At 42.3% G+C, this 23,519-nt stretch overlaps 1 protein-coding gene across 2 annotated transcripts in view; it reads right to left on the bottom strand.

Moving 5' to 3' along the window:
• Window positions 1-2,696: 2,696 nt before the first annotated feature.
• The window catches only part of LOC308495605 (ankyrin repeat domain-containing protein 26-like), a 37,694-nt gene continuing 16,871 nt past the window's right edge, over window positions 2,697-23,519 (bottom strand). The window contains exons 3-6 of one of the 2 annotated variants that reach the window (XM_081080573.1): window positions 18,499-18,704; window positions 17,051-17,276; window positions 6,106-6,154; window positions 2,697-4,789 (exon numbers count right to left, since the gene is read on the bottom strand). In XM_081080573.1, coding sequence (XP_080936699.1) covers window positions 4,671-4,789; window positions 6,106-6,154; window positions 17,051-17,276; window positions 18,499-18,704 — 600 coding nt within the window. In that variant the 3' untranslated portion in view covers window positions 2,697-4,670. The remainder of the gene's footprint in view (window positions 4,790-6,105; window positions 6,155-17,050; window positions 17,277-18,498; window positions 18,705-23,519) is intronic. The other variant, XM_081080574.1, reaches the window with a different exon arrangement.

Here is a 23,519-nt window from a genome sequence, read left to right as displayed (position 1 = left end):
TGGCTTGGGATATTTTTAACGGGGGTCACTACTCCTCCTGTACCCCATGCAGATGCTATCACTTGGAAAAGCGACACACCTGTTTGGGTAGAACAGTGGCCCCTGTCATCAGAAAAGATACAGGCTGCAAGGTTGCTGGAACAGGAGCAACTCGATAAGGGACATACAGCACTTTCTAACTCTCCATGGAACTCTCCCATATTTGTAATTAAGAAAAAATCAGGTAAATGGAGGTTGTTACAAGATTGGAGAAAAATAAATGAGACTATGGAGCTCATGGGGGCTTTACAACCGGGATTGCCTAATCCTTCTGCTATACCCCAAAACACATATAAGAGAATCCTGGCTTTAAAAGATTGTTTTTATACCATACCATTGTGCCCCAAGGACTGTAAAAGGTTTGCTTTAAGTAACTTACAAAAACCTATGAAAAGATATCAATGGCTGGTGCTGCCTCAAGGTATGGCTAATAGCCCTACTCTATGTCAAGAATGTGTGGCAGCAGCGTTAGAGTCTACCCCGTCTCCCCACATACAATCCTTAATCACACTCTTTGTTCTAAATTTTTTAAACCTGGATGCGCGTGGCAGATCTGCCGCAGATCGCTTCTGGCATCCTAACACTCAACAAGATTATGCCCAAGTGAGATGGCAGGATCCAGTTACTAACCAGTGGCATGGGCCAGACCCAGTCCTAATTTGGGGACGAGGGCATGTTTGTGTTTATTCACAGGACAATGGAGGTGCGCGGTGGCTGCCTGAGAGGTTGGTGTGGCTTGCTGATGAGCGTCTTCGAGATCCTGCTGGTTGCGCAGATGCCTCAGCATACTGGGCATATGTTCCTGACCCTCCCATGCTACACCCCACTGTGTGGAACAGGCCTGAAATCATTGGTGGGACAAATGACACTAGGCTATTAGGACATCCATTCGCTCCTGCCGTCCTACAAGCTGTTGGATTCAATCATAGCGGCTTGGGCATAGGACTCCTCATATGCTTCGCGATAATGTCAACGTTACTGGATGTTTCCGTGTGGGCAGCCAGACAATTCACGGAGACAACCTAGGACAGAGTGTCACATTCCATCAGCCAGCAGGATGGAAAAACATCAGGGATAAAAACCCACCTCCACCACAAGCCCATGATCCTTGCAGTGAGGAGAACAGAAAAAATAGCAGATCCATCCTTTGGAGACAATGTTATAAAGAACCCGGGGAATATAGTGTCCCTGGGTTTAATCAAGCTGTTATAGATGGCCCAGAGGCCATGACACAGGTGCTGATGTCCAACACGGGACTAAGACTGGAGTGGTTGTGGGATTATGGTATACCTCCCGGCCCCAAAGACATATTTGGAAACTAGTGGGAGCAATGGATACAGTGACTATGAGTATGGACGAGGGACGAGGCAAGGTAGAAGGCAATACCACTGCTTGTGTCAAGGCTCCATATGTGCTTATGATTGGAAATTTTAACATCACCCATATTGACAGGGTCCAGTTTAATGTATCTTGTATACAGTGTAACCTAAGTAATAGCATCAATTGGTCAAATGACAAAAGTAGAGCTGTAGTTCTCCACCGACCCTCTTTCATTATGGTACCTGTTAACATTTCAGGTCCTTGGTACTCGGACCTCAGAGGAGAATTCCCCTCCTTTCTAGCTCTGTTCCATTTGCTACTGCCTTTTGTAATAATCTTTGTTGGTGTTCCTCTATTCATGTGGTTTACTCCGTTGCTCACAAAGGTAATACTCAAGGGCTTCATCGATCTCCAAACAAAGGTTCATGAGTTGAGATTATCTGCCCAGGTTCACCGTGTCACTGACACCCGTGTATAAAGCCCCTACAATGGGTCGGCAGCCAAAGACGGGTTAGGATTTGGTAAGAATGTACATAACCTAAGACAGGAAACGTTCGCTAGAGGGATGGTCTCCTATGACGGGTAAATGGACATATCTGTACCAACCACCTAAGCCAGGCGCAACCCTTGTGTTAATTTTATATAAAAAAGGGGGACCTGTGGGAAACCATGCTGAAGTGCTAGCAGGTGTTGTTTTGTGAAATGTTGAACCTTTGACTTCCTTGAGTGGTTTGTGCTCCCAGCAAGGCAAAACTTGCTACTCTGAGAACACAGAACCAGACTAGGTCAGGAAGTGTGGAGCTGGCCAAAAAACAGGCCCTTGTGTATTACCTTTATTGTAACTACTAGATCGCAGACAGTTCTGTTACTTTTTGATGCCCAGAGTATATAAGCTGCAAAAATAAACTTGGGCTGAGGCATTCTACTTAGAACTGCGGCAGTCTACTTAGAATTGCCTGCCCTCCTGATCCCATCTTTGTCTCTCTTCTTTTTTCTCAATCCTCACTCCCCACTTCAGGGACTGTTCGTCTCGTCGGCAGGCACCGACAGTTAGTGTAGCCACAGCAGTTATATTAGTGGCCAGTGGCTCACTGGTTACAGCTGACGGCCAACTAGCCACAGCTGACGGCCATCCAACCACAGTTGATGGCCATCTACTACCTGAGCCAGCACCCCTCCACGTGAGGCCGAGAGCCTGGAAACTGCTCTCTGGGGCTCTGTCGTGCGGGGTACCCTGCTCGCTGCGCCATTTGTCGTGCTGGGTCTCAGCTCCCACTCCCCGCCCAAGAACGCAGGACATGGTAAGGCCAAAAAGGAACACCCACGGAGCCATAGATAGGGGAGTCAAACCAATATATTCTCGCTGGCGGCTGGGCTGGAGACACAGGAAGTAGGATCTACATAATCTGCCTAACAGCAGTCCGCGCTTGCCAGCCACCATCTTCTTGCTAGCCCCCATTCCTTTTTGCTAGCATAGCCACAGCCGTTGTATTAGTGGCCAATGGCTTACAGGTTACAGCTGACGGCCAACTAGCCACAGCTGCTGGCATCTGATCACAGTTTATGGCCATTTACTACCCGAGCCAGCACCTTTCTATGTGAGGCCGAGAGCCTGGAAACTGTTTTTTGGGGTTTTGTCCCCACACTCCACCCCTACAGGTTCTCGCCTCACAATCTACGCGACAAGTGTCTTCCGCGAGGGTCCCTGTGCGAGGAGCCTGGAGGTGAATGCAATATCCTGGACACAGCCAGGCTCTCTGAGCACAGCCAGGGTTTCTCAGGGCACCACCAGTACTTCTGGGCACAGCCAGACTTCCTGGGCTTCTTAAGGTACCACCAGTCTCCCCGGGCACAGCCAGGGTTTCTCAGGGCACCACCCCAGTACTTCTGGGCACAGCCAGACATCCTGGGCTTCTTAGGGTACCACCTGTTTCCCCGGGCACAGCCAGCTTTTCTCAGGGCACTGCCACTCTCTCTGGGCACAGCCAGACTTCCTGGACACAGCCAGGGCCTCTCAGGGCACTGCCACTCTCTCTGGGCACAGCCAGACTTCCTGGACACAGCCAGGGCTCACAGGGCACTGCCACTCTCTCTGGACACAGCCAGACTTCCTGGACACAGCCAGACTTCCTGGACACAGCCAGGGCCTCAGGGCACCGCCACTCTCTCTGGGCACAGCCAGACTTCCTGGACACAGCCAGGGCTCTCAGGGCACTGCCACTCTCTCTCTGGGCCTCTCGGGGTACTGTGCTGGAACAACAGTGGCTCACATCAAGGTGCTTACATATTATCAATGGTGGCCAGTCAAGACACAAAAGCAAACATCCGCCAGTCCCACTACATGATGGTATGTTCCCAAACAGTCAAGCGTCCATTAAATTAGGGATAGAAGGCAATTCCTCATAGTCCATAGTCATTCGCCAGGGCTGTCCTGGGGGTGAGGGATGACCTTGACTTCACCCTCATCTCACAATGAGGACTCAGCAAGCGTTTCCTCCTGGGACAAGTCCCGCATCCAGGCTGCGTCAGCAAGCAGTTCCCAGCCCACAGGGCCACAACAACCTTCGCTTTCTCCACTTTCTCCGGCCTCTGCTGGTTGGGGAACCATCCACATCTTCCCACCGCTCCACGGAAATCGAGCTCTCTGGCAGCTGCTCCTCCTGGTCTTCCTCAGACTGAGCTTTCATACGCACAAACTGCTCCACTGCCCTTCGGAGAGCTTTGGCCAGCACCGTATCCTGCCGACTACGCCATGTGTCACGCAGGGGACCCTGCTCACTGCGCCATTTGTCGTGCAGGGTCTCAGCTACCGCTCCCCGCCCAAGAACGCAGGACACGGTAAGGCCAAAAAGGAACACCCACGGAGCCATAGATAGGGGAGTCAAACCAATATATTCTCGCTGGCGGCTGGGCTGGAGACACAGGAAGTAGGATCTACATAATCTGCCTAACAGCAGTCCGCGCTTGCCAGCCACCATCTTCTTGCTAGCCCTCATTCCTTTTTGCTAGCATAGCCACAGCCGTTATATTAGTGGCCAATGGCTTACGGGTTACAGCTGACGGCCAACTAGCCACAGCTGCTGGCATCTGATCACAGTTTATGGCCATTTACTACCCGAGCCAGCACCTTTCTATGTGAGGCCGAGAGCCTGGAAACTGTTTTTTGGGGTTTTGTCCCCACAGGCTCTGTCCCCACAACATATGATACAAAAATATTTTCCTGTAATAAGGATTTCACATGCCATATATTTTGGGATACAATTAACATGTTGTTTAAACAGCCCAGTAAATACACTTGTACTATTTATATTTTAGAGCTTATACTTTTTTTTCAAATCGTAGACGATTTCTAGTTTTATATTCTCAAGTAGATTATCAATAGGTGATAGAGGAACTTTTCGATTGAATTTAGATTCATATTCAGCAGGAGCTGGAAAGAAAAAGACAGAATTATGTTCTTTAAAATACAACTAAGTATAAGTGTTAAGAAGAATGAGAAAACCTCTAGATGAGGCCACAGCTCACAACAGGAGATCATATTCAATACAGTTTGCCCACGGCTGCACACTGACTTGACTGCTATTGTGGCCAAGTATCAGAGCTTCTGGTTGTCTCATCCTTCATTCATTTATAAACAAGGTCGTACGACAAGCACTGAAGTTACAAGACGAAGATGACACGGTCCAGCCCTGACCCATCATCTACTATAAGCTGAAGGAACAGATGAACAGGCAATTTCCATTCAGAGGCCCCTATACCATACAAATGCACAACAGGACGCGAGTGGGACCCACAAAAGGGACATCCCAGTGTTGATTGTCTGCTCTCTGGTGGAGGTGACATGGATGTTGATGCCTGAAGGACAAGGACAGAGGATGCCAGAGAGAGGGAAGACGCAGATGCGAAGACTAGTGTGGGGGAGAACACTACGGAACGAGAAGTAGTCTGGTTTAGCTAAATGCTAGAGCAAAGGGGCAAACGAGGGTTGGTAGCAAGATATAGGCTGAGATGTTTGGTGAGAACTACATTGATTTGGGTGTTTTCATTCCATGCAAAGCAATGTGGAGTTTCTCCTGAGGGTACATGGTAAACTAATGACAAAGTAAATGACTGGAGATTTAAATGTCACCCATCAGGTGACAGCTACAGTGTTTCCTCCAAAAATAAGACTAACCAGAAATTAAGCCCTAATGCGTCTTTTGGAGCTATAATTAATATAAGACCTGGTCTTATTTTCGGGGAAATATGGTAGCTTGGCCCTTCTAGGAGGTACCGTATTTCCCCAAAAATAAGACCGGGACTTATATTCATTTTTGCTCCCAAAGACACATTAGGTATTATTTTCCGGTTAGGTCTTATTTTCGGGGAAACACCATATATGAACAGTAATTGCTTAAGTATCACTAGATAAGTCTTGTTATTGGGCCTCATATCACTGGCAAAAACATAAAAGTTGATGAAGCCCCGTTTTCAACGTGCACGTGGAAAGTTCCATAGGGATGGCAGAAGAAAGGAAGGGGACAGGCCATAAATAAAAAGAGATACATAGACTCTTGAGATATTACTCATATGACCTTGTCTTCACTATGAATGTTTATGCTTTCACCTTTTTTATTTGCTAAGGCCAAGAAAATATTTAATGTAGTATCTATTATCAGAACATGGAAAGGGATGCCATTTAATATTTACATTTTATTCCAGAAATCAATGATATCTAACTTGAATTAATACATTTTGGCAACATACCGTCTTTGTATAGTTCTTTAGTTTTTTTTTCCTGGTACTCCAGCAGCGACTGAAATAAATCAAATCTTATTATAGTATTTAAGGTAAACAAGAGACTTTATTGTAGAAATGATATATCTTATGAAATGTGCTCTTTAAATAATGCCTTTAGAGAATAGACTTAACGTATGATTTATATAAATACAAAAAAGTTTAAAAATGAATAACATAAATTACTGCTTATTTTGATTGTACATAATAGAGACCATCTATATGAGATGCTATTTAGATTAATCTGACCAACAGTGCAATTGATATTGGTCTACCTAAGATACATAATTTCAAAAGAGTGACGTTTGATTTGATTGGTACAATGAAGTTTAAACAAGTCAAGTCATATTTTACACTGAATGCATTACTTTGCAATTTTTAGAAAAATTGTCCTTTATAAATGTTTCTTGTTCTTTGTTTTTACTTTAATGGACTTTTCCTTAAAATGAGCTTTCCATTCTTGCACTTCTAGAAAAGTAATCTCAAGGTGTATTCTAGGCTATTCATTTTTCAGCATAGAACCTTAAAGACATAAAATGATGAAAGTGGTACTGTGCCGTCATGTGAAAATTCTACTGACAGAAACAATAACCAAAACGATTTTGCAGTCTATGACTGAAACATTACCGTATTCGTATGCACAGAAAGATTTCCGAAAAGCTGCTTGAATAAAGTATGACCTAGAGCCAGTTTTCAAATTTACTTTCTCATTTATGACTTTGTAGAGTTAGAAACAAAAAATAATATATAATTTTTAAATGTGACTTTGTTCCTTAGAAATCAGGTCCAATTTTTGAAACACTAAAATAGCTGTAGTTATAGTCTATTTAATTATGAAATGTGTGGGAGTATTTCAAACTATATTACAAGTGTCCCAGTCTAGAGTGGTCTTACTGAAACCTTTCTTCTGAAAGCTATCCTCTCACAAAATGTCCAAAGTAGTGCTTAAAATAATATCCAGAAACTAATAGACACTATGGTGACAACAATGTGACAGCCAATCCTTGTACAAATTTAGGGGGAATGTGGGAAACCGTGCTAAAGTGCTAGCAGGTGTTGTTTTGTGAAATGTTGAACCTTTGACTTCCTTGAGTGGTCTGTGCTCCCAGCAAGGCAGAAGTTCCTACTCTGAGAACACAGAACTAGACAAGGTCAGGAAGTGTGGAGCTGGCCAAAAAACAGGCCCTTGTGTATTACCTTTATTGTAACTACTAGATTGCAGACAGTTCTGTTACTTTTTGATGCCCAGAGTATATAAGCTGCAAAAATAAACTTGGGCTGAGGCATTCTACTTAGATCTGAGGCATTCTACTTAGAACTGCGGCAGTCTACTTAGAATTGCCTGCCCTCCCGATCCCATCTTTGTCTCTCTTCTATTTTTTCTCAATCCTCACTCCCCACTTCAGGGACTGTTCTTCTCATCGGCAGGCACCGACAGGGGAAGACAAATTTGTTTTCCAATATTTGCATAACACTTTTTTTTGTGAATGGCTTGATAGAAAGGGCTTATAATGTGAATAATGTGACAACAACATCACCAGACAGGCCGTGTAAAATCAATAACTAAATACCATAGGAAGGGAGAAGACTTTCATGAAACAGTTTTAAGTTATTGTTAATCAACAATATAAAATGTAAATCACATTTTTACACGACTTGAATTAAGGAACTACCAATGTAGCGTTATTATTATTTTCCCCCAAAACAGCTCTTTTCTTAAATATTTACTTCAGCACTTTCTGTCGTGTTTCCCTGAAAATAAGATGTAGCTGGACCATCAGCTCTAATGCGACTTTTGGAGCAAAAATTAATATAAGACCCGGTCTTATTTTAACATAATATAAGAATGGGTCTTATGTAATATAAAATAATATCAGACCAGGTCTTATACTAATTTTTGCTCCAAAAGACACATTAGAGATGATGGTCCAGCTATGTCTTATTTTCGGGGAAACACGGTATGTTTATTTCTAGGTGAGGAGTGTGTTCAGATGGTGGAAGTAGCTTGAAGTCCAACATTAATAAGGACAACATATCTGCAGTCTTATTATACTTTTCCATTTATCAAATATATAGAAAGGTGAGAAAATTATACACAAAAAAATGTATCAGCAAACTTTAATTCAAAGGATTTCAACTAGAAGGATTTTCTCATTACTGGCAGTTCTCACTAGACTACGTCTCGGAGAAAGCTCAGGTTCCACTGGGGACACCCACGGGATAGCACAGCTTAGGAGTCTGCATCCCTCCTTTAGCTAGGTAGCTCTACACGTCTCTGCTTTGGTTTGTTTTGTGTTAATTGGGGACTACTGAGGAACAGTTTGCTTTTCCCGGATGTCAAATTGTTCTTTTTTTCAATCTAGTTGTGGATGGTGCATCTCACTGGCCAATGTGGGACTTGAACCGGTTACCTTGGTGTTATGGGCACCTCGCTCCAACCACTGAGCCAACAGGCTCCCCACCAGCAGCCCAATTCCAAGCTCAACCCATTGCTTCTCACGGGCCTATGTGGGAATCGAACTGTCAACCTTGGTGTTATGAGCACAGTGCTCCAACCACTGGGCCAACCGGCTGCCCACCATGGTTCATCTCCAAGTTCAAGCCATTGTTTTCAATCTAGCGGTGGAGGGCGCAGTTCACTGGCTCATGTGGGAATCGAACCCACAACCTTGTTGTTAAGAACTTGCACTCTAACCAACTGAGGCAACTGGCCACCCTTGGTCTCTGTTTTTATATACCGTGTTTCCCCGAAAATAAGACCTAGCTAGACAATCAGCTCTAATGCATTTTGGAACAAAAATTAATTAAGACCCGGTCTTATTTTACTATGATATAAGACCGCGTATGATATATGATATGATGTGACGTGACGTGACCGGATCTTACATTGATTTTTGTTCCAAAAGACACATTAGAGCTGATTGTCCGGCTAGGTCTTATTTTTGGGTAAACAGAGTCATTAAACAAAAAAAATTTTCTCAAAGAACGGTACTATTCTTTGATAAAAAGAATATTTTTCAGGTCTGAAAGTCACTGATTTAGTGAAAGTCCCTAATTTTGCATAAGAGGCAACCAAGACTCACAGAGATTATATAGGTCACCTGAGGTCACCAAACCAAGGAGCTGCGGGCCAGGAATGGGATAAGTCTCCCTATTGAGGCTAGCCTGCTATGCCAGCTACTACCTCATATTCCGGAAAATTCCATCAATTTCTGAGTACAACTCAAAAGAAAATGAATATGCAAAACTTTGTCATGTAGCTCAATAATGTTAAAGCATGAGAAACAAAATAGTAGCTTTCTAACTCAAGTATTATCTTTAAAGTCATTATTAAAAATAAAGACAGATTAATATCACAAGTCCTATTAACAGTAGTCAAACACACTCAATTTATAAAGCATAAACATTTCTAAACACAGAAAAGGGAACTTGAAGGAGAAAATCATGAGTTAAAGAAAGCAAACTCAAGTTGAGGAAATTCTTCCTTAAAATGACTTGTCTTTTCCTCAGAATCAAATTTGGCTGAACAATATAAACCAACACAGGTATTATTCATGGTGGGGGTTAAGTATAGCGAAATTGGAAACACAAAACAGATTTCTCTTTACCATCTAGTGCACTTGTGTCCAACCTCACATCATCACAATTACATCATAAGTCTTTCCAGTGTTCCCTAGTGATTTGGGACACTTATCTCTGGATCTTGACAGAGTGGGGCTTTTCCATCTCTTATTCAGCCTTGCATGATTGGGCAACCCAACGCCTCACAAGGGAACAACGTTGGCCTTGGAATGAGGGCATTGACTTTAACATAAACAATTTTCCAATTTATGAGGAAATACTGAAAACTAAACACCTCTTTCCTACCAAAAAATAATTAAAGGAAAAATGTCCACAAGCATATTCTCTCTCATTGCTTCTGCCTTTACACTCTTTCATCTTCTGATTTCTGTGGTGAAACCACTGAGAACATTTTAATTGTGCATCATGCTTAAGAATTTACAGAAGGGTTGGCCATTCACTTTCTTTTTGTACCCAGTCCTTCCTCCAGGTTCACCACTTTGAAGGACTTGGACTCCATTTAGCCGAAGGGCTGTCCGAAAATCCTTGGCTTTGTTCTCCTATGATTTATTAAGGGGAAGCTAAATGAAAACACAAGGTTGGAGCCCCATTTAGCACAGGCCTGTGCTATGTTTCTCTGCATTAAGAAGGCCACAGTTGTTAGATGGGTGGGGGGGAGGGGGTTGGAGATGGGGGGAAGGGTGAAGGGATTGGGGGGCGGTTGGTGACCACAGGATGGCCTCAGGGTCTTTTGAGAATTACTTTGGGGAACTTACTCAATAGTGTTTGGGGATTTTGTTGGGTGTCCGATGGACATGTGTCCTGTTTGGGAGACCACCTCAGGGATGCGGTGGATGCTTGGTCATGGCATTGTACACCAGAGACTGGACATTAATGAATGCCAACTATAATTTTATGTGTATAATGTGATGGCTCGGTGTGAGGTCGGGGTGGTGGTGGATGGGGGGAGGGGGGTTCACGTTGTGAGGGATGTAAAAATAAAATAAAACTAAAAAAAAAAAAAAAGGACGCCACAAAACACCATCAAAACCACAAACCACCCTGCATTGATCAAAATGGATATTCTTTGGAATGATGTAAACATCATGTCAAGAGAGACAACCCCTTTCTATCTCCACGATATCTACAACTCATCGGGCATCTATAGCCCAAGAAAGGATCTTCTGCTCAACACACTACGATTCCTTAAAAGACCACGCATCTGTAAAAGGGAAGGAGGGTGCACTGGATGTGAAAGGGAGGCAGGATGGAGGAAAGCACAGGGACAGCCCACAGCTGCAGTTCCAGGGGGACAAGGCTGAGCCTGAAGCCCCAGCAAAGGCAGTGGCGGTGGAGGGGACGGGGTGCAGCTCCCACATCACTGCCCAGGGGAGGCTAAGCGGGGCAGCAGCAGCATCCCCCCACCCCTCTCCAGATGCAGCAGTGCTGGCACCACCAGGGACCAGTAGCAGCAGCAGAAACAATTCTCCAGTCTCACGACCACACACAGTGCTACCAGTAGACATAGGGAACCAGGTAGCAGCGCAGCGGGCTCAAGAACACGCTCCCCTCAACCACCCACTTCCCCCACCTGCGTGGTGGTGGTGACCAGAGACCCTGGAGACCTGGATACAGTTGCAACACCCATCTCCCTGGTCACCCAGGCTTGGACTCCCACCCCCACAGCTAAGCCCCCGCCCCTGGACCTCCCATACTCAAGGAGCACCTGTGGGAGAAAACAGAAACTATACTCTTGTACCATCTACTAAAAACAAAAGAAAGACCCCTAATTATATACCTGTTTAATTGTTCAAATCGAAATGTACCTACATAAGAAAGTATTCACTACTTCAAATGGGCCTGTAGAGGAACAAGCCACTCAGCAGCATGAAGAAGCAATGTGACATGGTTAACACTGAGAGAAGATGACACTTCTCCAGAAACCAAGTCAAAGTTACGGAAGATTGTGATCTCTGTGACCGAGATTTCAAAACAGCAGTCATGCTCTCTGCTCATCACACAGGGCAGCTAAGAGACTTGTAGGAGGATGACTTGAAGGTGGGCAAACTGGGCGAGCAGGGGAAGTGGGAAGGGAGACGTGGCCCGCATCCATGGCTGCGGAGATGCAGGTGGTGCCAGGACAGAACAGAGACCACAGGAGCCAGGAGGTGGGCTCTTTCCCTGTGTCCCACAGCTCATCTCCCTGCTCAGAGAGCAGCATATCCAGAGTTTGAGGCAGTCACCTCACTGAGACCTCCAGCTGGGCCCTAGGTGGGACAAAGGAAGTAAGCACCATACCTGGGCCCCTCCCCCGACTCTCCCAATCCTACCCCCACCCTTCCAGAGACTCACGCTGGCCCCTGATCTGAGGAGTAGTGTCAGATTACAGAGGACCCATAGTGCTCAGGATCTGGGAGGACCCGGTTTGTAGCTACTGCGACCCAGGGAAGAAGCTGGGAAGTGTGTGACACTGCTGGGCTGAGAGAGAGAAGACTCCTCCATCCCCAGTCCCCACCTTCTCTGACCTGCCCAGGGCAGGGCAATTACAACTGTGGAGACATGCCCAGGGGTTAGCAGTAGGCAGCAGTCGCAGCTCTGGGCTTTCAGCAGCTCAGAAATCTCCCACCACACACGCACACATGCACGCACGCACACACACACGGAAGGAGTGACCTAAGACTCAGGAGACCTGGGCACAGGGCTGGTTGTGTTACTCTCAGTGCGCATATGTGCAGGCAAGAGCAGAAACTGCACTGACTTTGTAGAAACTACCATCCACACCCGATAGCCCCACTCATCTACATCTGCCGTCCCAGGGTCACTCTGGGCACCAGGTGACCGGCTCTGCCTGAACAATACACAGAGGACTCTCTGGTACAGCAGAGGACGGCCTGGAGATTACTTGGTGGGCTTAAGCCAAGACTGGCGCTGCGTTTTTTGTTTTGTTTTGTTTTTGTATCTTTGATATTTTTGCCTGTGTTGAGTGTGGGTTACTGGTTGTTTTCACACGTGAGTGTATTTGGTTTTGACTTTGTTGTTGCTGTTGTGCTTGGTGATTGGCTTTGTTCTGAAATTGCCCTACACCAGGGCCCAGCCCAAGAGTCACAAGATTCGACACCTCCTGACACCAACTCCAGACCCAACCAGAGTATTATTGGGTTTGACCTACAAGTGACACACCCAGAGGGAATTCTCTACAGGCACAAGAGCCCATAGAGGCCAAGTCTAATCGGAGTGGTCCACCCTCACGCAGCAGATCATCCACCGAGGGCAGAGCTAAGTCTCACAACTAGGCAGCCTAGGATCAACCCCACCTACTGACCAGCCAAAAGCAATGGAAGTTCAACTTTACACAGCACAATATACACAACACCAGGGTCACCTTTGGAGCACACGCACAGGAGAATAGGGAAGTGGTGCAAGTCAGATATAAAGGACACACACTACATAAGATAACCCAGCAAAGACCGAGCATCCTAGGGGATCTACCTAATACATCGAAGCAAACACGGAGAGTCAACCAGAATGGGGAAACAAAGAAACATGTCCCAAATAAAAGAACAGAAGAAACCTCCAGAATTGGAACCAAATGAAATAGAAGTTAACCAACCTATCAGAGACAGAGTTCAGAACACTGAGGATAAGAATGTTTAAAGAGCTTAGTGACGACATAAAGAAGGATAGAGAAATCATAATGAACAACCAGTTAGAACTAAAGAATACAACAAGTGAAATAAAGCACACGCTTGAAGGAATTACCAGTGGGTTAGATGAGTCAGAGAATCGAATCAGCGACTCAGAAGACAAGTTAACAGTGAACACACAAGCGGAACAAAAATAAATCCACGCCTATATGGCCATTTAATCTACGACAATGGAAGCAAGAATTTACGGTGAGGTAAGGACAGTCTTTTCAATAAATGGTGCTGGGAAACCTGGACAGACACATGCAAAAAGATGAAGCTGGACCACCTCCTTACACCATATACAAGAATAAATTGAAAATGGGTCAAAAACTTAAATGTAACATCTGATACCATAAAACTCCTAGAAGACAATATAGGAAGCAACTTTACATATATTACCCGGAGTAAGATTTTTACTGATACATCCCCTTGGGCAAGGGAAGCAACAGAAAAAATAAACATATGGGATTACATCAAACTAAACATTTTTTTCACAGTAAAGGAAACCATCATTACAACAAAAAAGGGTCCTACTGAATGGGAGAAGATATCTGCCATTGACATATCCAAACTTTATTAAAAAACTCACTCAACTCAGCTCCGAAAAACAATCAACCCAATTAAAAAATGGGCAGAGGACATGAAGAGACATTTTTCTAAAGAGGACATACAGATGGCAAACAGACATATGAAGAAATGCTCAACCTCACTAACCATCAGAGAAATGCAAATAAAAACCACAATGAGATACCACCTCACTCCAGTCAAAATGGCTATTATCAATAAATCAACAAACAACAAATGCTGGCGCGGATGTGGAGAAAAGGGAACGCTACTGCACTGTTGGTGGGACTGCAGATTGGTGCAGCCACTATGGAAAACAGTATGCAGGTATCTCAAAAATCTGACACTGGAACTACCTTATGACCCAGCAATTCCACTCCTAGGCATGGATCCGGAGAAATCCAAAACTCTAATTCAAAAAAATGTATGCACCCCTATGTTTATTGCAGCTCTATACACAATAGCCAAGACATGGAAACAATCAAAATGCCCATCGGTAGAGGACTGGATTAAGAAACTGTGGTACATTTATACAATGGAGTATTACGCAGCCATAAAGAAGAAGGAAATCTTACCATTTGCAACAATATGGATGGACCTAGAGAACATTACGTTAAGTGAAATAAGTCAGACAGAGAAAGACAATACCTTATGATCTCACTTATATGTGGAATCTAAAGAAAACAATAAATGAGTGAACTAATCAGAAACAGTCTCAGAGACACAGAGAAAAAACTGAAGGTTGCTAGATGGGAGCGGGGTGGGGATAAGGGGGAAGGTGAGGGGATTACAAAGCACAATCGATAACCCCAAGATTGCTATGGCGATACGAAAGTCAATTTGGTGAATGTAATCAATAATGTAAAAATTTTGTAGGGTATCTGATTACACTTGTCTCATTAGGGAGAGCACCTCAGAGATGATGTAGATGCCTGACAACTGCACTGTACACCGGAAGCTGAAGCTGAACAATAATGAATGTTAATGTTAACTACAATTGTTATACACACACACACATATACATGTATGTATATATATTTTTACAAGAAGTAGAGTACAGCCTGAGGGATAGAGGCAGTGGAAATGTAATGGCTGTATGTGATGTCAGAGGGGTCGTTGATGAGGGGAGAGGGGTCATCATTATGTGAGGCATACAAATTATAAATGTGTAACTATTACATTGTTTTGTACACCTGAAACTAATAATAAAAAAGAGTTAAAAATAATAATACTCATTCACTGAAAAAAAAGAAGACACCCAGAACTAGTTTCTGCACAGTAAAACAAACAAACAAAAAAAAAATAGCACTTCTTGATGACTTTCAGGCACATATATAACACCTGTCAATCAGCAATCTGGCCATCAGCTTAAAATAACCCAGTTCAACACAGTCGAGTCATGCCAAAGAGAAACAGGGCTGAGCTATTTTCAGCTGTAGCCCCAGCAAGAAGCTGAGTATATTATATACTATATTATATAAAATACTATATGTCAATAGTCAAAAGACATACAGTATTTACTTCTAGGGCCAAAGATTAGCACGAACCAGGAAAAGCTTGTTCACCTGAAACTAACGACATACATTATACTTCACTTAATTTTTCAAATACAAAGGAGATAACAGACTCTCTGCCACATATTATAAACTCCCCCATGAAAGAATTATTATTTCGTTATCCTTTTTATGCCTACTGCTGCCTAGAGGAAAAAAATCAAACTCACTTAAAGCCCTCCTCAATTTGACCTCCACTAACCGTTTTAAACTGATTTTCTATATTGTATGCTGCATATAAATTAGACCAATTGTTCCGAGCAGATGATTTGTGCTTTCCTTCCTGTATTCTCCACGTTGCTTAAATGTAATAAACATTTTGGAGGGTAAAACAAAACAAAGTAACAGCATGAAGAATGTCACTGAGATATAACAACACTCACAGGCAGTTCAATGAGTTCAGGAGTAAAATTAATGACCCGGAGGAGAACTTTATCAAAGAGATGGAAACTATGACACAGAACCGAACAGAACTCCTGCTGGTCAAGAACTCAAGAATGAGTATTTTTAACAACCACGTCACACGAAGAAGACGAGTTGTGATTTAAAGTCTCCCTAGCACTGCCACCTTACTCATCAATTACCCAAATGCTGTCAAGACATATAGACATAAGTGAACTTCATTTTAAAAATTCAATTATTTGCTTAATGTCCCTATTTAGAATATGTACAACTGTGAAGCAACTCATTTTAAAACACTGAAATAGGTAGTGCTACGAATAAAATAAAAATTAAGGATATACTCTCTTGTTAGAAGATAACTTTAACCATAAAAACAGAGACTAATCTTTTTTCAGTATTATAAGTTTGCCGAATTAATAAAAAGGATTATATCTGTTTCATTTAATAATAAACATCCATTTGTGGTTAGGTGTTTGGCCGGCCATCATTCACTTACGCTTAGGGGAAGAAAAACTGGGATGCACAAAACTTTAAAATTTTTATGAATCATCTCCAACTAAAACCAATTAAGAAGCCAAAGCATCTCAAAGCATACCATTGGTTATTAGGCAATGATATTTAACATCTGTAATAAAATTTAAAGGCAAATTTTCAAGCATTTTAAATGTATCACTTTAGTTACATTTATTAAATAATAATAAATAACTCTTAACACATGAGAGCTCTAGGGACTTAAAAAAAAGATTGTAAAATTTCTATCTCCTTTCTATGCATATTAGCACACATATTATGCCTTTTACTTCGTGTGCATTAGTCAATGAAACAACTCAAAATTTCATCAACGACAAACAAAGAAACAAAAACTCATAGACACAGACAACACTTAGAGGGTGAGGGGGGAGAGAGAGAGGTAGAAGAGGGAAAAGGGGGTCAAATACATGGCGATGGAAGGAGAACTGACTCGGGATGGTGAACACACAGTGAAATATATACATGATGTATTATGGAAATGTACACTTGAAACCCATATGATTTCACTAACCAATATCACCCCAATGAATATATAAGACAAAACAAAACAATATTATATCAAATAAATAAAAAAGAAAGAAATCTGAAATGCAAGGGAAAGAAGCTAATATAACGAACCTTGGGACAGTAATACCCCATGATGTCATTTGAAGCCCGTGCGGTTGACTTAGCAATCACCAAATTTTCTCTTGGAGCAGGATTTCCACTGAGGAGTAACTCAGTATTCAAACTTCCAACACATGGTGGCTCAAGGACTCCCCTCCTAAGAGCAGTGCTGAGAAACTCCTTCGGCTGTTCCTTTGCGCGAAGATGGGTTCTAGCCTCTGCCAGTCTTTCATTAGCACTGTGAAGATTGTAAGACACAAAGCTTTGAATGTTATTTTTCCTGAATGACTTGCATTTTTTTCAAGTTGCCATAATAAATAGTAAAAGAAATTTCCCATTAAACAGCATTTTAACATTGAAAATTCGTCAGGGCAGACCTACCATGCACAAGGATAGGTTTCAAATTATCCTAAACAAGCACATATGTTTCTATGGGGACACCAGACTAAGAAGAAATTCAAAGTAGGGAGGGGAGGAAACGGGCTATCAGTGACATCCACGGCTTCACAGATAATACTTGCTGCCTTCTGCAATGGCTGAACCAATAAGATTCTTGAGGATTGCCATGAGACATACATAGCAAACGAGTTTAGAATTTTTTAAAAATCCCACCAAGATATTTTCAAGCCTTTGCTGTCACCGCCCTTGGGTAACGCCCTCATTACCCTGAGGAAATTAACCATTTGGGACTGAGGTGTCATGTAGAACAACAGCCTCTGGGGGAGAAGGAGGGAGCCTGGTTGGTGATCCTACTGAATGAAACCGCTCCGCAGGCATGTAGCTTATAATATAACACTGTGACCAAGGCGCTGGGCGTGGGCTCTGCGCTTTCTGTCTTCCACACACCCCCTCAGGCTCACCACCTTATCTTTTTAGCCACTTCTTGGGTTATACTACCCTCACCCCTACGTTGTTAACCCTCTGCTATATTTCACATATATGCCTTTGTGGACATCAGAAAGACTAGAAAGAAGAGCTTGTCTGAAAGCGACCTCTAGAGATAATAACACAGAGCACAATGGAGACAGTACATGTACCAAGTGCCAGAATATGCAGAGTACTTAACCCTTTGGGTTTAAGTTGTTATCTTATAATAAATAGTTACCTCATTAAAAACTATTTAGGGGAATTCTGACAAGAAATTTTATAAAAAATAGCGTTGTCTAAATCATAAAGTTTCAAAAACACTTTGCTTAAAGACTGGTAGATCAGATTAACTCTATGAAAACCGCGAGAAGGAAAAATACAATCATGTAAAACCAAAAATGGGGAGAGATGCAAATGTCCTGAACTAACTAACATTTTAAAAGTAATTTATTCACTAACATCATTTTCCAAAATTATACTATTTAGTAAGCTTTCATTTACTATCAATCTCGGGAATATGCCTGGATAAAAATTATACTTCAGAGGCAAATTAATGAGCTCGATTGATTTTCTCTGACTTTATTTGGACTTACTTGTTTAGTTTGTTTTCCAATGATGTGATAAGTTTTAATGCCTCTAGGTAGAGGTGTTCATATTCTTCCAATTCTATTTCATGAGAAGTTTTCACTTTGGAGAGTTCAGATACCAGATATTTAATTCTGAGTATGTCCATGTCACTTACGGAAGCGCCATCATGGTCATTTAACGGGTGTACGTTTTTTTGAGATGCTGCTTGTTCCTAAAGCCAACAGAAAGGATACGTTTTAAAATTAAATATAAACTGAATAATTACAGTCTATTTGTATTCTTTAGTTTTAAGTCAATGATTTGGAGGGCAATTTAAATGAAAAAAAAAGCTGAAGTTTAAAATATTTACCATCAATACGGAATGAAATAGATCTGAATCATGAAAATATTTTGAATCATCTCATCTAACTATTCCAATAAGAGAATCAATTTTAAAAATTGAACAATATGACTTAATAATCTAAGAATATGGTGCATTTTATTTTCTTTATTTCCTAATAGTCTCGTTTTATATCAATTGGTCTTAAAAATCAAATGATTTTTCAGAAAGAACAAATCTCAAAGATCAACTGAGTGACAATAATGATGGGAACTGAAATATTAAGAAGGAGAAGCAAATACCACCTTAGTTCCAGAAATCTAAAAAAAATAAAATAAAAACAACTGCCGTTAAGGGGAGTTGAAGAATCACATACACTATGCATATCGAAAACGTAATTTGCAGCAAAATGAATTAAGGCGTGTTAAAAATCAATGAATTAACCTGTAAAAATAGATTTAAAAACTTTTTCTACTACATCCTGTCTTGCTCAGTCTTCAATATCCCAGAATTTACTGTGTTCTGCTTCACTCTTTTTTACCACATTCGTGACTATATGAATTTTGAGGTTTAATAATTTTTATCTCCACTCTTTTTATTCTCACTTTTTCACATGACTTTTGTACTCCTTTCATAGATAATAACTCTTGTTTAAGATTGATTTTCTTCAATAAGCTATAGATACCTTTTTATAAAAAAACTTTTTAAAACAAATTTTTTTTTTATAACTGGGGAACACTGTTTTTTCCAGGACCCATCAGCTCCCTGTCAAGTAACAGTTTCCAATCTAGTTGTGGGATGCGCAGCTCAGCTCCAAGTCAAATTGTTCTCTTCAATCTACTAGTTATGGAGGGTACAGCTCACTGACCCATGCGGGAATCGAACCGGCAACCTTGGCGTTATGAGCACTGCGCTCTAACCACTGAACCAACGGCCGGCCGCCCACTGGGGGCTCAGCTCCAAGCTCCAGCCATTGTTTTCAACCTAGTTGTGGAGGGTGTAGCTAACTGGTCCATGTGGGAATCGAACCAGCGACCTTGGTTACCAAGGATTGGAACCAGCACGATTCTCTAACCATGGAGCCAACTGGCCACCCCACAGATGGAGACATTCTGAAGATGCAGTTTCCAGTTTTGCTTTGAGAGCATCATTCTGAATGAGTAAGATAGTATGATTTGGTTACGAAGGAAGTTGACTGAGAATAGTCTAACCCCAAACCAGTATCAACTTGTGAAATAAACTCAGTTGCCATAAAATGTCATCCATACTGTAGTAGAGTCTTAGAATGTGGAAACTTGAATTACTCAGAATGAAGAACAAAGAGAAAAGCACCAGGAGACTCAAAAATGTATCCTTTATTGTCATCGACTTTGCCACACAACATCTGTACTTGATTTACTACGATTTCCTGAATGATTGGTTCATGTTTTTCTTCTATAAAATGACTGTAAGTCACCTCTGAGTTGATAGTCTCTCACCTGTTCCCCATTTTAACTCTCCGTAATTTCTTACGAAGTTGTAGGGAGTTACGAGTAACTCATCTTGAGATAGTTAGGCCTCCGTCAGCTACAAATGTTTCATGGTAATTTGAATTGCTTTCAAGAAGAAATGATTCCCAAGGTTAAGGAGAAATCACATCTCACACTGTGAATGTTTAGTGAGATGATCGCTACATTTTTTCAACAACAAAAAAGTGTCTTAATTCGATAATGCTATCTTGTAATCCTCTCTTTCCACAATATACAAGAACATCCTAAACAGCAATAATAACAACAAATCTGCTGGAATTTCAGTGATACTGAGTTGGGTAGAACTACTTTCCTGTAGATACAATGCTTATTTGGTAAGATGAGGTGAGTGGATGGATGTAGTGTTTTTAAAACATGGCTACAAATTCTTGACATTTCTCCATGAAATTCCCTCCCTTTTAATATGTGCTGGCCTTAGGATGTAACTGGATTCTAGTGCATGGAATAGGGCAGAACTGCTGTGAGAATGCTATGCCTGCGGCAGAAAATGTGATACAGCTTCCATCTGACTTTCTCTCGGGAAGCTCACCCTGAGAACCCAGCCACCATGTTGTGCAGATGAAGAAGCCCAGGACACACAGTGAGGCCTCCTACAGATGCTCGCGCTGAGACGGCCCCAGTGGGCGTCCCGGCCAAAACCCCGCTTCAACTGCTACACGTGTGTGTAACAGCCTTTAGATGATTCTCATTCGCAGCTTCATGGCAACGCAGCTGATGCCAAGTGGAACAGAAATGAGCTAGTCTCACTGAGCTTCACTCAACTGCATTACTGGTGAACAAAACAGATGCTGTTTTGAGCCACTAGCTTTTGAGTTGGTTTCTTGAGCAGCAATGAACAACTGGCATTGATACTGATATTCAAAATGGTGTGAGGCCACAAAGAAAAGCAATCTAAAACCTGTAGGAGTGCCTTTCCACCAGGAGGTAGGTGGAACCCGAAAGGATGTGGAGAAGAATGAGAACGACACCCACAAGAGCATCCAAGAGACGGTTATTGGGGGCTTGCGGGCCCCTAAAGAGGCTGGCCACAAAGACTTCTCAGCTAGTGAAGAAAATGAGTCTGAAATCCGGATAAAAGGGGACTCTTGCTGTGAAGTAACCAAGTAAAACCCATGAGATACATGAGCTAACGAAAGACTGTGAACTGTAAAGGAACCAGGACTTATTGTGTTCAAATGTGTTTCCCATTTACAGCCTCTCCCACATGCCCTGTTGTCAAATCATGCTAAAATGAAGAAATGGCTTCTGAGTGAAGATCAAATTCGCTGTGCTCCCAGGAAGACATGATCTACGGATGAGGACAAGACTGTAAAGCCTTCCTCAAGACTTCCAAAGAGTGAAGGTGGGGCCTTAAATTCCTGGAAGGCTTTTCAGAGGAAAAGAATTTTAAAGGCATGGTCCTACAACAGCTACAGGAAGCCCAAGAGCTTATCTCAAAACGATGTATGACGGTGGCTTTTCTAATGGCACGAACCCCAATAAACTCTCACGCAACTCCAAGTTTTTAGGATAATCAAGTAGCAAAAAACCACCTTGTTACCTTGGACTAATAAAAACCAAGAGAGTGAAAAATAGAGGAGGCCTGTGGGTCTTAGACATTTGGGTGGAGGAATGACGCTGAGGGAAGAGCTGCAAGCACAGGTCATTTCTTATGAAAAGGACAGAACAAAGAGCTCACAGGGGACAGCAAAGGGCCATGGAGAAGCATTGGCATGATTAGGACTAAGTCCTAATCAAAGAACGGACAGCACACATCAGGCTGTATTTCAGAATTGCTATGTACTAACGTGCCTTCCACTTTCTATTTCTGCAGGGGAAACTTCAGCAGTCGAGCAGAATGTTGGGTGTGTGGGTGGTAGATAACTTGTCTCTTCCTTTCTCATGTTTTCATATTGAAAGGAATTGTCCTCAAGGGGCTTTATCCTAGAAACCAAAACCCAGGCCCTTCATCCCCATTTGCACCAGACTAAGATGGTAAAATCTTAGATTCGAACCTGAGCCTGATGCCATTAAATTGAGACTTGTGGCGAGTATTGTGTAGGGATGAGTGTATTTTCCATGTGGGGGGAATGTAAAGAATTGTGGCCAGTGGACAGATCAAGGTGGTTTTTAAATGTGTCCGTAAATTTTGAAATATTCATTGCATAAAACCACTAGAATATGGGTCAACATTAGTGACTGGCTCCTAATGAACAGAATATGTTGAAAGACATTTCGTGTGAATTCCAAGACTCCTTCACAAAGGGCAACACAACTGTTGGTTATGTCTCTGAGGATCTGAACCTTGGAATCCAGCCCCGTGTTGTGGGGAGGCTCGGGCCACAATGCGAGCCGGGTGTTCAGGTGTAGGTCTTCCTGCTGTCTGCCCCAAACAAATCTTTTACTTGTTTCTGATTGATTAATTACTTCCTGAATTTTAACAACTGTACTCTTGAAATGTTTTCTTTGGATGGGATAAAATATTTATTCCATTAATTATATATGAAGCTAAAGGTACAACTATGCATCTCAATGTGTTTCTGAGAATGTAGGATCTATGCCAAGAACAAGATTGGCACCAGTGTTTCAGAAAAGAACCGGGTCAAACAGAATCTACTTTTCAATTGCAAGATGATGGATTAGAGAGATTTCTAAAGAGGAAAGCAGATGGTCCAGGTTTCATCTTCTCCTTCCTAGACAGTGAAATCTATGGAAGAGGCTATGGATTAGGAGATAGACAAAATGAAGAAAGTTGTCCACCAAGTATCAGATCCTATTACCGACATTTGATGGAAATGGGAGTGAAAGGGAGGCACTGGGTTAAAGATTAATGTTTGAATGAAGAAAACAAAAGGAATGAGTCGACTTTGTAAGCCTAATATCCCATCATGTCATAAGGTCACCAAGGTCTGCGGGCCACAGGCTCCATCCAGAAGCAAAACATCTCCACAGAAGTGGAATTAAAGATATTCCCCTACATTGACATTTTATTATTCCATAAGGCATCTGGTAATATGCAAGATGACTGGGGAAGCGTTCTCATAACATTTGATTTGGTAATGGCGTAAGGACAGATCTATAGACCAATAAATTGGAAAAGATGATCCAAAAATTAACCCTCATATATATAGTCAAGTGAATTTTGACAAGGGTGCCGAAAAATCCAGTTGGGCATGAACAGTCTTTTGAACTAACGATA

This window comes from Rhinolophus hipposideros, assembly GCF_964194185.1.
Source record: "Rhinolophus hipposideros genome assembly, contig: HAP1_SCAFFOLD_260, whole genome shotgun sequence".
NCBI lineage: Eukaryota > Metazoa > Chordata > Mammalia > Chiroptera > Rhinolophidae > Rhinolophus > Rhinolophus hipposideros.
The sequence above is the reverse complement of the archived record's forward strand: the minus strand, read 5'-3'. Positions and strand labels throughout refer to the sequence as shown.